Raw genomic sequence first — 16,144 nt, 5'->3', positions numbered from 1 at the left:
CACAAACATGACCACATCACCCCTGTACTCCAACACCAGCACTGGCTTCCAGTCTCTGCAAGGATAACCTACAAAATGCTCACACTAATTCACAAAGCCCTCTACAGCCAAAATATGCACTGGTTTAATGAACACCTTCAGTTCCACAACTCTAACAGACCTACTAGACAGCAACACCCAGCAACACTGCATATCCCCTCACCCAAAGGCTCTAAGCTAAGCTCCACTAAAGCTCGGGCATTATCACTAGCTGCCCCCGCTATTTGGAACAATCTCCCCCCTACACTATGACAAGAAGCATGCCCAAAATAATTTTAAAAAGACCTAAAAACCTGCTTGTTCATTCAAGCATTTTCCGAGAAATACCCCTCCTTCCCATGACACCCTCTCGCACCCCTTCCCCAGTTGCAATAAGGACACTTTTTGTAAATAATGACTCTTTCGTTATTAATGACTTTGTTAAGCCTCTTATGGCACATTATCTTTACTATTATCTGTAATTGTTGAAAACGTTATGCGTATCCTTTAGTCCACAGTTCCTTGTTTCACTGTAAAGCACTTGTTGCTAAGTTTTGTTATATGTGAACCGATGAGATGTTCCCAACGTTCATCGGTATATAAAAAACTACTAAATTAAATAAATAAACAAATAAATAACCAAAACTAATAAGAGGGCATTCTCCTGCTGGACTCCAAAATGTGGGACACCATCCAATAGGACATGAGAGGTCATCAAGGACCACTTGAGATTCAGAAACACTATAAGACTTGACTGTTCAGATAAGCTTTCCATTATTTAAAAATAACAAGAGATCACCCTCCTCCCCTACAGGTCAGCAAACCTTTCATATGCAAATGACCCTATATATTTGTTATAACATTTTATGTATGCTGCAAATTGCACAAAGCAATAATGAAAATAATAATAATAATAATAATTCCTTATCATCCTTACCAGACAAGCCCACAGACTTGGGATATCTTAGGATATTCTCATCTACCAGCAGATGGAGACAGAGAAAGAAAGTATCATTGGCCAAGGTTTAGGGACTGTCTCTTCGTTTGCTGTTGCTTATTCACAGAAACAGAATTGCAGTAATTTGCAGTCCTTTTATTTGAGCTGCAAGGATGCACATGATGGTGTTGGAGGGAGCTCAGGGGGAGGAAAATGCTGTTCAATTAAGGTCCAAGTGTCCATACGTCACTTCTGAGAATAGGGGAGTGATTGTCCCAGTTTTATGAGAAGTGGACCCATTACAACTAAGGATGTGCATTTGTTTCAAATGAATTTAAAAAATGCAATGAATAAAATAAATGTGTTTCATTTGAAGGGCCCTGAAATGAATTAGAGCCCCCCCTTCACCCCTCCATGAATGAAAAGAACCTTATTCATTGCATTCATTCGAAAGGAATGTTTTGGGCCTAGACCTGGGCTTGAGACTCTGGATTTGGATCCGGTGGGCAGAGGTGCATATGTGGCCATTGCAACAAGCTCTCATCTCTGGTGAAATCCTCCTTCTCAAGAGTATGGAATCCATTTACCCCTTTTTCCAGAGGCCAGATGCAGTCTGTTATGGCAGCTCTCCATAGGCAACTTATCTAGGGGGACAGAGTTGGAAATTCTGGAGTAGATGGTGATTACCATGAATACAAGTCTCAATGGTTGGGGAACACATTGGCAGGGATGGATGGTGCAAGATCTCTGGAGTGTGGAGGAGAAGTCTTGATGTTTAGAAATGAGGATAATCAGGAAATCCTTGCTCAAGTTTATCTACTGCTACTGAAAGGAAAGGCAGTGAGAATATTTTTGGACATTGCTTCAGAAATAGCTTATGTGACCAGCAAGACAGAAACCAGGAGTCCATGTTTTGTGACAAAACATGAAGCTGTTGCTACAGGGAGCAGATAGTTATCTTTTAGCATTATCAGCAGTGTACATTGCTGGTGTGGAAAATATTTAAGTGCATTATTTGAGTAGACACACTGGATCCCAGAGAGTGAGAATTGTTGGGAAAGGCAATCGCTTGGATTCTGTCTGAGTGGGAGGTTCCTCAGATGGACCTGAAGGCATTTGCAGTCAATGCTTTTTCAGCGAAAAAGAGAGTTAGCAGGTATGGCTACCTTAGTTCAAAAGTGACCCCAGGGACAACATCTGTATGTCTTTCCTTCATGGCTATTAATAGGCTGAGTGGTTCAAAGGATTCAGAGGCATCGGGGTCTGGTAAATCTTGTAGCTCTAGAGTGGCCTAGTAGACTGTGGTTTGAGGACTTCATTTGGCTCAAAAGCATTTGAGGTTTGATCAGGGCAAGATCATTGACCAGAAGACTTGATTTTGTTTTGGGGCTTGGCTTTTGAGGGGAGAGGTTTGCAGAAAAAGAGCAACTTGGAGGATGTAGTCTCCATATTACTTCATGCATGGAAGCACTTGATTTCCTTGACCTATGTCAAAGTTTGGAAAGTATTAGGTGTAAAAACAAAAAGATTCTGCTACATAGGGTGTCAGTCTACAGTATTCTCTCCTTTTTGCAGAGCAATCTTCTGAAGGTTGTGCTTTCTGAAGGTAACCAACGATTTTAGGTAATCAGATCATTTGTTTCTGCTGTTTAGTGGGAATTAGAAAGGTTAGAAGTCTTATAAAGCTATAATTGCATGCTGGATTAAAGAAATTAACTCATTGGCATACTTTGGAGAGGTCTGGTGGGGCCAAAGGGCATGTGATGGGCAGAGTCGCAGTTTGTATCATAACAAGAGATTTCTAAGGTCGCTAATTGATCCTCAGAACATTCCTTTTCCAGATATTACATCTAGATGTCCAAGCTCAGTATACAGGATTGTTTGTCAAAATAGGACTTTCAGGGTCCCTTCCAAGTTTGGGGTGGCTATGGTACATCCCAGGTGTGGACTGGCCTGTTAGGGATGATAATGAATGTAAAAATAGTAGAGATGTGAATCGGAACCAGAATCGGATCCGATATCAGTTCCGATTCACATCTCTAAAAAATAGGTTTCTTACCTACTAGTTTTTTTCCTGTAGTCTTACCAGACCAGTACAGCATCCCACTTGTTGTTCTGCTCCTCTGAGTATATTGTTCCATAAAGTGCTATCTGTATTTTTGGAACTCCTTCCTTGGTGGGGCTCTATGTTTCAATGTTTTTGTAGTTTTGTAGCTTACTCCTGCTCCCAGAGAGGAGTTGCTTTGGGTAGAAAATAGACAGGCTGTAGGTAGCACATTGCCTTATGAGGCAGTTTCTGTGAAACTTTCCCTGTCTCCATCTGCTGATAGGGGAGAAAAATCCAAGCATATGGACTTCAGGAAATAAAAATTGCAAGTAAGAGACCTAATTTTACTTTTTTGAATACCAGTTAGCAGTCAGCACTGACTTTTAGCCTTTATTAACCCCTTTTTGAAGGGGTTAATAAACATGTGGATAAAGGTGAACGGCAAATGTAGTGTATTTGGATTTTCAGAAGGTGTTTGACAAATTCCCTCATGAGAGGTTTATAAGAAAATTAAAAGTTCATGTGATAGGAGGTGATATTCTTTCGTGGATTACAAATTGGTTAAAAGACAGGAAACAGAGAGTAGGATTAAATGGACAATTTTGTAAGTGGAAAAGGATAAACAGTGTTGGACCAATGCTTTTCAATATATACTGAAATTATCTGGAAAGGAATATGATGAGTGAGATAATCAGATTTGCAGATGATACAAAATTATTCAGAGTAGTTAAATCACATGCGGATTGTGATAAATTGTAGGAGGACCTTTCAATACTGGAAGATTGTGTTATGGGAGCCGGACACAGAGACCCGCATCTGGTCTCCCTCCCTTATCAGCATGGTCGGCTCCGGAGGTCTTGCTGCAGCCGGGAACCATGGCCGATGCACTCCGCCGTTGCCTCTCTCCCGGGACATCATGCCGATGCCACGTGCTGACCGGTATGTTGTCGGGCCCTGCTCAAGCTTCCTCCTGATCTCCAGTCTCCCAGGCGTGCACTGGGGTCACCGCGGGAGGGGTCAGGACTCCTCCTCCCAGGCCTTCAACTACTTAAGGCAAGGCCTGAGGAGCAGGCATTGCCTTGGCTACTCCTGGCTCCTGTTAGTCTTTTGACTCTCCGTACGCCTGTTTTCAAGTTCCTGTTTTTCTGCCTGCTTCGGACGAAGATCCTTGCCGCCTGCCAAGACCCTTGCCCACCTAATTATGAGGTAAGCTGCCTGCCAAGACTCTTGCCTGCCTGACCATGAGATTCGCCAACTGCCTGAGACCCCACGTAAGTTCAGCCGGTCCTGGTACACAAGGGCTCAACCTGAGGGGAACAAGGGCTGGTATTAGTGAAGCCCTAGTTGGGTCTCACGTCTCTCCAGCCTTGCCTGCCGACAGTGGGCACCTGTGGGGCCCCTCCCCATTGGTTGTTCCATGCCGTTGGCCCAAGGATCCACTTCCATAACAGCTAGTCAAGGCCATGGATCTGGCAGAGGCTTCCACACTACAGGCAATCCCGGGACTCGCACAAAAAATCCTTGAGCAGCAGAAGGTCCTGGAATGCTTAGCATCATCGATGGAGCACCTCAATGCCAGGTTGGACTCGGTGGCCTCCACTTCCATCCACGTTCCTCCTGCGGCTGGCTCTGTGGCAGTGGCCCCGGTTCCTCGCCCAGTAATTCCTCTACCGGCTCCACCCCGCTAAGCGGCTGACCCACATCAGTGTTGTGGGTTTCTCAACCAATGTAACATGCAGTTCTGACTGCAATCTGCCCTCTTCCCTGATGATCTGACCAAGACGACCTATATCCTGTTATTACTAGAGGGAAAGGCCCTGGCCTGGATATCGCCCCTATGGGAGCATTCGGACCCACTTCTGCTGGACATCCCGGGGTTCCTGGTATGCTTCCGGGCCGTCTTTGAGACCCCCGGTTGGCAGACTTAAGTGAGTACGGAGCTTTTACATATCCGGCAGAGTGGACGCTCTTTAATGTACTACACACTGGAGTTCCGAACACTTTCCACAGAGCTCCATTGGGAGGAACCATGCCTTTGTGCCATCTTTTTGGATGGCCTCTCACCCAAAATTAAAGATGAGCTAGTGGCCCGCGTCCCTGGACGCACTGATTGATTTAGCAGGCAGGATCGACTGCCACCTCCGGGAAAGGTCCCTTGAAATAGCTGGTACGAGACGACGCTCCAACGGGTCCAGTCAGCCATGCCCTTCCTTGCCTGGCTCTCGCCCGCAGTCTCCAGTGGAGGTTCCGACTGAGGATCCCATGCAGTTGGGCTAAAGGCCATTATCTCCCGAAGAACTCCAAAGACGTCGACGGGCTGGTCTCTGCCTATATTGCGGGACTTCCGGACAACTCCTGGCCCAGTGCCCTGTGCGGCCATCAAATTCCAGGGGAGTGACCCTAGGCCTGACCTCACCAGTACCTCCACTGACCTTGCCAGTGACTCTAATTATACGAGTCCGTGACATTCCTATGTTAGCGCTGGTAGATTCGGGGGCCAGCGGAAATTTCCTCATGCAAGAGATCGCGGACTAGCTATCAATTCCTACTAGGCCTTGTCCAGTCCTGCTTGTATTTTCCTTGATCCATGGGGATCCTCTGCCAGGGAAGATCTCCATGGATCAATGTCACATTGAACCTGGCCATCAAGAACATATCTCCTTCGACATCATTCGAAAGGCCCACAGATACCCCCACAAGCAACTGCTCCGAGGCTCGTGAGGGACTTCCTTCGCAATATGTGGAATACTCCGATGTTTTTTCAAAAAAGGCGGCCAATACCTTGCAACCTCACTGGGAATTTGACTGCGCGATTAACTTGACTCCGGGTTCTACCACTCCGTGTGGGAGGGTGTACCCTCTGTCCACACCGGAAACGCAAGCTATGTCCGACTATATCCGGGAAAACCTACAGAAAGGCTTCATTTGTCATTCCAACTCTATGGCTGGGGTCAGCTTCTTTTTCGTGGGGAAAAAAGACTGCTCTCTCTGGCTGTGAAGTGATTACTGGGGCCTAAATGCCATTACAGTCAAGGATCGGTACCCACTGCCTCTGATAACCAAAATATTTGACCAGTTACAGGGGGCCCAGGTCTTCTCTAAGTTGGACATTCGAGGAACATATAATCTCGTCAGAATCAAGAAAGGCGACAAATGGAATACGGCGTTCAACACCAGGGATGGCCATTATGAATATGAATACCTAAAGAGCACAAAGAGCAAAGACTGCACTAAAAGATTATAGTTCAACCACAAAACGTGCAGAAAGGTGTTGCATAGTCCATTTAAGTGTTCAAATAAATCCTTTTATTTATATGCATATGGCAACTCCACTGTTATCATTAATCTTTTTCCAAGGGGACCCCCGACACGGACCTGTGTTTCGCCGAGGCTGCGTCGGGAGTGACAGAAAATTTTTATAAACAAGTCTAAAAACAAAACATGAGAACGGATTATGTTAATGAATGGGCTACAATACCGACACATCTTATATCTTCAAAGTTACAAAATCAAACATGTTACATACCATAATATGACTTAATGGAGTTTTTCAGAGAGCGCGCACAGTTATACGGAAAGGTTTTTAACAATAACCAAAAAGGCGCCAAAAACAACAGACCAATCAGCACACACAGGGGAACATCCAATCAGAATCCAAACAATGTATAGCCAATCAGAATCAGGTAAAATAAGTCCATTCTAGTTGCTTGTTGAGTCCGTGTGGTGTGACAGTGATTAATATGTATATCCATTTCTAGAGATGTGAATCGTGTCCTCGATCGTCTTAACGATCGATTTCGGCTGGGAGGGGGAGGAAATCGTATTGTTGCCGTTTGGGTGTGTAAACTATTGTGAAAAATCGTTAAAATCGTGAGCCGGCACACTAAACCCCCCTAAAACCCACCCGACCCTTTAAATTAAATCCCCCACCCTCCCGAACCCCCCCCCCAATGCTTTAAATTACCTGGGGATCCGGCGGTGGTCCAGAACGGCGGCGGTCCGGAACGGCCCCCTCAATAGAATCGTGTTGTCTTCAGCCGGCGCCATTTTTCAAAATGGCCGCCGCAATATGGCGGCGGCCATAGACAAAAACGATTCGACGGAGGAGGTCGTTCCGGGCCCCCGCTGGACTTTTGGCAAGTCTTGTGGGGGTCAGGAGGCCCCCCCAAGCTGGCCAAAAGTTTCCTGGGAGTCCAGCGGGGTTCCGGGAGCGATTTCTTGCCGCGAATCGTTTTCGTACGGAAAATGGCGCCGGCAGGAGATCGAGTGCAGGAGGTCGTTCAGCGGCGGTCCGGAACGATAAATCGGGGGAATTGGTATTGTATCGTGGCCCTAACGATTTTTGATGATTTAAAATATAACGGACGATATTTTAAATCGTCAAAAAACGATTCACATCCCTATCCATTTCTGTTCTTTGCGAATCAGAAATTCTAAAAAATTACCTCTATGATTTGGACAAGTAGGTACTTCTAAAACAAAAAAGTACAAATCAGACACAGTGGGGTAGATTTTCAGACCGCGCGAATACGCCTACTTTTGCTGGCGCATCAGGCGCAAGCAAAAGTACGCTGGATTTTAGTAGATACGCGCGGAGCCGCGTATCCGCTAAAATCCGGGATCGGCGCGCGCAAGGCTATGGATTCTGTATAGCCGGCGTGCGCCGAGCCGCGCAGCCTACCTCCGTTCCCTCCGAGGCCGCTCCGAAATCGGAGCGGCTTCGGAGGGAACTTTCTTTTGCCCTCCCCTCACCTTCCCCTCCCTTCCCCTACCTAACCCACCCGCCCGGCCCTGTCTAAACCCCATCCTTACCTTTGTCGGGGGATTTACGCCTCCCGGAGGGAGGCGTAAATCCCCGCGCGCCAGCGGGCCGCTAGCGCGCCGGGACGTGACCTGGGGGCAGGTACGGAGGGCGTGGCCACGCCCCCGGACCGCCCCGGGCCGTAACCACGCCTCCGTACCCGCTCCAAAACGCTGCCGACACGCCCCCTAAACGGCGCGACGACCGGGCCCGCCCCCCTCGGGGAACCCCGGGACTTACGCGAGTCCCGGGGCTCTGCGCGCGACGGTAGGCCTATGTAAAATAGGCTCACCGGCGCGCAGGGCCCTGCTCGCCTAAATCCGCCCGGATTTGGGCGGATTTAGGCGAGCAGGGCTCTTAAAATCCGCCCCTCTGTGTGAAAACTGGACCCAATGGTCCATCAGTGGAGCATTTTCACGTAGATAAGAACATAATAACATAAGAAAATGCCATACTGGGTCAGACCAAGGGTCCATCAAGCCCAGCATCCTGTTTCCAACAGTGGACAATCCAGGCCATAAGAACCTGGCAAGTTCCCAAAAACTAAGTCTATTCCATGTAACCATTGCTAATGGCAGTGGCTATTCTCTAAGGGGTAGATTTTCAAACCGCGCGATTTGGCCCACTTTTGCTGGCGCATCAGGCGCAAGCAAAAGTACGCTGGATTTTAGTAGATACGCACGGAGCCGCGCGTATCTGCTAAAATCCGGGATCGGCGCGCGCAAGGCTATGGATTCTGTATAGCCAGCGCGCGCCGAGCCGCGCATCTTACCTCTGTTCCCTCCGAGGCCGCTCCGAAATCGGAGCGGCCTCGGAGGGAACTTTCTTTTGCCCTCCCCTCAACTTCCCCTCCCTTCCCCTACCTAACCCGCCCGCCCGGCCCTGTCTAAACCCCATCCTTACCTTTGTCGGGGGATTTACGCCTCCCAGAGGGAGGCGTAAATCCCTGCGCGCCAGCGGGCCGCTAGCGCGCCGGGACGCGACCTGGGGGCGGGTACGGAGGGCGCGGCCACGCCCCCGGACTGCCCCGGGCCGTAACCACGCCCCCGGGCCCGCCCCAAAACACTGCCGACACGCCCCGAAAACGGCTCGGCGCTCGGCCCCGCCCCCGACACGCCCCCCTCCGAAAACCCCGGGACTTACGCGAGTCCCGGGGCTCTGCGCGCCGGTAGGCCTATGTAAAATAGGCTCACCGGCGCGCAGGGCCCTGCTCGCCTAAATCCGCCCGGATTTGGGCGGATTTAGGCGAGCAGGGCTCTTAAAATCCGCCCCTAAGTGAACTTAATAGCATGTAACGGACATCTCCTCCAAGAACTTATCCAATCCTTTTTTAAACACAGCTACACTAACTGCACTAACCACATCCTCTGGCAACAAATTCCAGAGTTTAATTGTGCGTTAAGTAAAAAAGAACTTTCTCTGATTAGTTTTAAATGTGCCCCATGCTAACTTCATGGAGTGCCCCCTAGTCTTTCTATTATCCGAAAGAGTAAATAACCGATTCTAGACCTCTCATAATTTTAAACATCTCTATCATATCCCCCCTCAGCCGTCTTTTCTCCAAGCTGAAAAGTCCTAACCTCTTTAGTCTTTCCCTATAGGGGAGCTGTTCCATTCCCCTTATCATTTTGGTAGCCCTTCCCTGTACCTTCTCCATCGCAATTATATCTTTTTTGAGAAGCGGCGACCAGAATTGTACACAGTATTCAAGGTACGGTCTCACCATGGAGCGATACAGAGGCATTATAACATTTTCCGTTTTATTCACCATTCCCTTTCTAATAATTCCCAACATTCTGTTTGCTTTTTTGACTGCCGCAGCACACTGAACCGACAATTTCAATGTGTTATCCACTATGACGCCTAAATCTCTTTCTTGGGTTGTAGCAACTAATATGGAACCCAACATTGTGTAATTATAGCATGGTTTATTTTTCCCTATATGCATCACCTTGCACTTATCCACATTAAATTTCATCTGCCATTTGGATGCCCAATTTTCCAGTCTCAAAAGTTCTTCTCACAATTTATCACAATCTGCTTGTGATTTAACTACTCTGAACAATTATGTGTCATCTGCAAATTTGATTATCTCACTCGCCGTATTTCTTTCCAGATCATTTATAAATATATTGAACAGTAAGGGTCCCAATACAGATCCCTGAGGCACTCCACTGTCCACTCCCTTCCACTGAGAAAATTGCCCATTTAATCCTACCCTTTGTTTCCTGTCTTTTAGCCAGTTTGCAATCCACGATAGGACATCGCCACCTATCCTATGACTTTTTACTTTTTCTAGAAGCCTCTCATGAGGAACTTTGTCAAACGCCTTCTGAAAATCCAAGTATACAATATCTACCGGTTCACCTTTATCCACATGTTTATTAACTCCTTCAAAAAAGTGAAGCAGATTTGTGAGGCAAGACTTGCCCTGGGTAAAGCCATGCTGACACTTTCCACTATTTTTCCTGGCACTGAAGTCAGGCTAATCGGTCTGTAGTTTCCCGGATCGCCCCTGGAGCCCTTTTTAAATATTGGGGTTACATTTGCTATCCTCCAGTCTTCAGGTACAATGGATGATTTTAATGATAAGTTACAAATTTTTACTTATAGGTCTGAAATTTCCTTTTTTAGTTCCTTCAGAACTCTGGGGTGTATACCATCCAGTCCAGGTGATTTACTACTCTTCAGTTTGTCAATCAGGCCTACCACATCTTCTAGGTTCACCGTGATTTGATTCAGTCCATCTGAATCATTACCCATGAAAACCTTCTCCATTACGGGTACCTCCCCAACATCCTCTTCAGTAAATACCGAAGCAAAGAAATCATTTAATCTTTCCGCGATGGCCTTATCTTCTCTAAGTGCCCCTTTAACCCCTCGATCATCTAACGGTCCAACTGACTCCCTCACAGGCTTTCTGCTTCGGATATATTTTAAAAAGTTTTTACTGTGAGTTTTTGCCTCTACAGACAACTTCTTTTCAAATTCTCTCTTAGCCTGTCTTATCAATGTCTTACATTTAACTTGCCAATGTTTATGCTTTATCCTATTTTCTTCTGTTGGATCCTTCTTCCAATTTTTGAATGAAGATCTTTTGGCTAAAATAGCTTCTTTCACCTCCCCTTTTAACCATGCCGGTAATCGTTTTGCCTTCTTTCCACCTTTCTTAATGTGTGGAATACATCTGGACTGTGCTTCTAGAATGGTATTTTTTAACAATGACCACGCCTCTTGGACATTTTCTACTTTTGTAGCTGCTTTCAGTTTTTTTCTAACAATTTTCTCATTTTATCAAAGTTTCCCTTTTGAAAGTTTAGCACGAGAGCCTTGGATTTGCACACTGTTCCTTTTCCAGTCATTAAATCAAATTTGATCATATTATGATCACTATTGCCAAGCGGCCTCACCACCATTACCTCTCTCACCAAATCTTGTGCTCCACTGAGAATTAGATCTAAAATTGCTCCCTCTCTCGTCGGTTCCTGAACCAATTGCTCCATAAAGCTATCATTTATTCCATCCAGGAACGTTATCTCTCTAGCGTGACCCGATAATACATTTACCCAGTCTATATTGGGGTAATTGAAGTCTCCCATTATTACTGCACTACCAATTTGGTTAGCTTCCCTAATTTCTCTTAGCATTTCACTGTCCATCTCACCTTCTTGACCAGGTGGACGGTAGTATACCCCTATCACTGTAGTCTTCCCTGACACACAAGGGATTTCTACCCATAAAGATTCAATTTTGTATTTAGTCTCATGCAGGATGTTTATCCTGTTGGACTCTATGCCATTCATTGCTTGTTGGTTGATGCTGAATAAAAATAATCTTTTCTTCATTTTCCCTGCCGTTGAAGGAGAGAACTATGCTGGATGTGCATTGAAAGTGAGGTATCAGGCTTATTTGATTTGGGTAGTAACCGCCGTAACAAGCAAGCTACTCCCCTGCTTTTTTGTGGATGCAAATCCTTTTTTTCACATTTCCTCTTGCCGTTGAAGCATAGAGCAATATTGGAGTCGCATTAACTGTGTGTATGTTTATTGAATAAGGATATTAATCTCCAGGTAGTAGCCGTCATTCCCGCAAGCAAGCCACCCCTTGCCTCTTCTCTTCATTCACATCCTCTAGACTTTATGGATCCACAATGTTTATCCCTCACCCCTTTGAAATCCTTCACAGTTTTGGTCTTCACCACTTCCTCCGGAAGGGCATTCCAGGCATCCACCACCCTCTCCGTGAAGAAGTACTTCCTGACATTGGTTCTGAGTCTTCCTCCCTGGAGTTTTAAATCAACTTGGGCATGCAGCAGTATCGGGTGACCCCAGGAGAGAAGATGCGACCCCGAAAATCTGGCGAGATGAGAATGAGAAAGGAAAGTGAGGAAGATCAAAATCCCTGCGAAGAGAGGGAGGCAGCTACCCCCAGAACATCTGAACAAGGTAGGGGAACAGGCACAAGTATGAGCTGGGGAAAAGTGAATCCAAAGGCTCTTGAACCAGAATGTATAAAATTTAATTCATCACCTACTACTATGGAAGGCATGTGTGGTGCACTGAAATCTATTGAGTCCTCTCTGGCTCTGCTATCACAGATAACAAGGGAGACTAAAAATCAAGTCATGATAAATACCACCTTATTATCAACATACAATCAAAAATTAAAAGATGTAGATAAAAGGGTTATTGAAACAGAAAAGATAACTCAGAACCTGGTAAAATCAGAAATGATAGTAAACAGAAGATTGGAAAATCTGGAGAATGCCTCGAGAATTTGCAATCTAAGGTTGTTAAATTTCCCTGTGAACAATATGATCTCTCCAATGGAACTCTTTAAGACATATATGCAAAAGGTATTAGGAATTCCAGATCCGGCATTACCTGGAATTACAAAAATGTATTATCTTCCACATTTTGCTTCTAGAAATCAGGAAGAGAGAAATCAACCCGCGCAATTGGATATTTCTGAAATATTGGAACTTTCTAATAAGACAGAAGTTACCCAGAGGAGGCCAGTTTTAGTGACATTTGTGTTTATATCTGAACATAATAATATCTTGAAAATGTTTTTCGCAATAGGCAATCATTGTTCTATGGCCATAAGATCTGGATTTATCCAGATTTGACCAGATCTACACAAATAAAGAGAAAAGATTTTCTAATGTTGAGATCAGAAATATTGAAATTAGGAGCAGTTTGTATTACGCTATCCGTGTAAATGTTCTATAAATTATAATAATGCTAAGTCTTCTATGAGTTAGAACATTTAAGAACTTTTTTGGAATCCCATACCCAGACATAGCATACTTGTGGTTCGCAAATAGAGAAAAGGTCATGTTTAAATACTCAGCGACCTGATTAATATGATTATCTTTTTCTTTTGACTGATCCGCTCAGTATTTCTACTCCTCTCCCACATTTCCTCTATTTTGGAACAAGGACAGAAAAATTGAAATTTATTTCCTATGCATTGCTTAAGATTGTACTATATTACCCTAGCAAGATATATGCTTGTTATAAACATGTTAAAAGTTTGAAAATTAAAATTAAAAAAAATGTGTATCTCATACTATGTGTTATTGTCATGGAGTGAACTGTATGGGTCAAGTATACTTACAATCACATATCTCAAACAAACACTGGCACTTACCTGCCAAGGCTTAAAGTGTTTGATGTCCCCGCATGATCCATTGAAGAAAGGTCCTTCTCCAGGTTTACAGGAATGCATGGCATGCAGGGCATGAGCCACCACATACACAGTGTTATAAGCATTATGCGTTATCCTTAGGTTTGTCATATCAAAGAAAGGAATATCAAGTGTCCTTGGGTCTTCCTTCCCTGTGCAGAGTTTCCCTTTTCTGCTTAGTTCTTGAAGAGTATCCTGGTCCATGTTGGGGTCAGCCCACCTGCAGCCAAAAACATTTTCCCAATACTCCCTAACAAAGATGCCTTCTGTAGTTCTGAAAGGATGAAGATCATAGAGGTAGTCTTTGAATCTTGGAATTTTGCCTGTAGGAACAGAGAATGCAATGGATCCTTTAAGAGTTTTTGAGAACTCCTTTACGTTATATACTGGAGAGTCAGACCAGGAATCTGAAGCAATCCAGACTTTCCCAGATATGTCACTCTTTGCAATTGCCAGCATCACTGGATAAAGGTTGACGCCAGTGGAAAAGACCACGATGACTCTGGCTGTCATTTTCTTTACCACCTCCAAAATGTGCTGTATCTTCACTTGAGAGAAAAATAAGGGGATGTTTTCATAGAAGGCTACACAGACCCCAGCCTTGATCAGTTCTTCTTTTAGCATCTGACTCCCTATTTGTCCATAGTCACTGTCCTCAGCGAGGATTCCAACCCAGGTCCAACCGAAGAAGGTGATCAACCGGGCAATGCCCAGAGACTGGTACTCATCACTTTGAGTAGTGCGGAGGAAAGAAGGAAATCGACTTTTATCACTAAGAGTGGCTACAGAAGCAGCATAGCTGATCTAGAAGAATTTCATCAACAATATTAATTGGTTTTTCTAACACTTGATCATCAGTTATGAGAATGATAATAATATGCATTTTCCCCTCTTTTTCTTAAAGGTTATCTCAAGACATGCTAAAAGTTTTCCCACCCTAATAGTGTCCCTTTGTCCAAAGGTAATCAAGCAATTTACCTCCCTTTCCATTCTACTTCTTGACAATGATTAATAGCAACCACAATGACTTTCTGTACAGCCACATCTTCAATCTGGCTTTCGAAGGGTTCCAAAAATCAAATTGAAATTATCTTTAGAAATAACCAGAGCAGAAGGATATTCCATACCTGTGCATATTTGTAGACCCCCAGTAGCTGAGCCATAGTTATGGACGTTCGAGACTTTCCATCTCCAAGCACCGCAGCTAATGGCGATGTTCCCCTGCAGGTGTAATTTGGGATGGGATCTTTGTACCCAGTGAGTTGCCACATTGTGCCTTGCAGAGACCGGGATGGAGTATCACAGGAGTCATATATCCAGAACCCCAGGGTGATGTTGGGCACCAGGGTGCCATTTCTGTTAATTTCTTCCAAGGCAAATAACATGGCAAAAATACGCTGGTAAACAATTAATTGTAGTCTATAAAAACAACAGAAATGTGTGATATAAATGGAAGACAGGCAAATGTACATGTAATGGTGAATTTCTAATAGAGCACCCATCTGGCCATGCACAAATTCAGCTGATTTTCAAAAACAAGCTACCCATATATATTCAGTTGAAATATCAACTTATTTTGCAGACAAAATTATGCATATACACTTAAATGAATACACGGGGACATTAACTTTCAAATGGGCGCACATATGCACGTGCACTGATGCATGACCAGAGATGTGGCTGTTTTATAATATGTGCGCCTGTTATATAATAGGCTAGGTGTGTGTATATGGGCTCCTAATTTGAAGCTTGTGAGCTCACAGCAGTGTACGTCAGTTTTGGATCATGCAAATGAGGGTATTTTATAACAGAGGCACTTCCAGCTGTGGACCAGTCTCACCAGTTTGTCCACCAGTTTGCCCATTTTTCTCCTTGTTCCTCTCAATCCCCCTGGTTTTTAGCATGCACTCCTCCCAGTTACCCCAAACCACACAAACCCCTCACAGATTCTGTATTTTTTTTTATTTCCATCTCCTCCATAGCAGAAGTAAAGTTAGGAGGCACTGAACCTGGGGGCATACCCAGCCACATAGGTAAATGCGCACATCTCTTGGCCCTGCCCCAGAGCACCCATGCCCCACTCATACCACCACCCTTTTCCCTCTGATGCGAGATGTGCACCCATTGGCACTTGTGCATGCATTCACCCGCTTTATAAAATAGGAGTGGGATCTGCCAGGTATTTGCTAGCGATCCGGATTGAACACTGTCGGAGACCAATGCAGGACTTGATGGTTTTTGGTCTGACCCAGCATGGCACTTTTTATGTTCTAGAGCAGGGGTGGGCAATTTAATTTTCCCATGGGGCCGCATGAGAAATTGGGATGGTTTTAGAGGGCCGGACTAATATAATTAACTCAGTTCTCAATAGCCCTACTTATGAAAAGACAGCAGTTTACCACCAATGCATGTCCTCTGAGAAAACACAACAAATAAGACCGATACAAACGCTTACATGCTAGCAAAATATCTTGGTAACAGACACAGAACCGACCTAACATACTCCCAGGATCTGTAGTAATGCACATAAACTAATCCGCACACAGTTACACCTGTATTATGGAATACACTCAAACAGGAGCAACCCTAAAAGGCAACACTACAAATATTAAATCAGGTCCTAAAAACCAATACACCTCTTATTAGGAAAACA

The 16,144-nt window shown here is 44.9% G+C and overlaps 1 protein-coding gene across 1 annotated transcript in view; it reads right to left on the bottom strand.

Moving 5' to 3' along the window:
* Positions 1-14,762, bottom strand: part of LOC115081115 (extracellular calcium-sensing receptor-like) — a 46,998-nt gene extending 32,236 nt beyond the window's left edge. Inside the window, exons 1-2 of the mRNA XM_029585627.1 lie at positions 14,619-14,762; positions 13,456-14,295 (exon numbers count right to left, since the gene is read on the bottom strand). Of these exons, the coding sequence (XP_029441487.1) occupies positions 13,456-14,295; positions 14,619-14,762 (984 nt within the window). The remainder of the gene's footprint in view (positions 1-13,455; positions 14,296-14,618) is intronic.
* Between the last annotated feature and the right edge of the window lie 1,382 nt (positions 14,763-16,144).

This window comes from Rhinatrema bivittatum, chromosome 19 (genome assembly GCF_901001135.1).
Source record: "Rhinatrema bivittatum chromosome 19, aRhiBiv1.1, whole genome shotgun sequence".
Classification (NCBI taxonomy): Eukaryota; Metazoa; Chordata; class Amphibia; order Gymnophiona; family Rhinatrematidae; genus Rhinatrema; species Rhinatrema bivittatum.
Note: the sequence above shows the minus strand (reverse complement) of the source record. Positions and strands in the feature narration are given on the sequence as shown.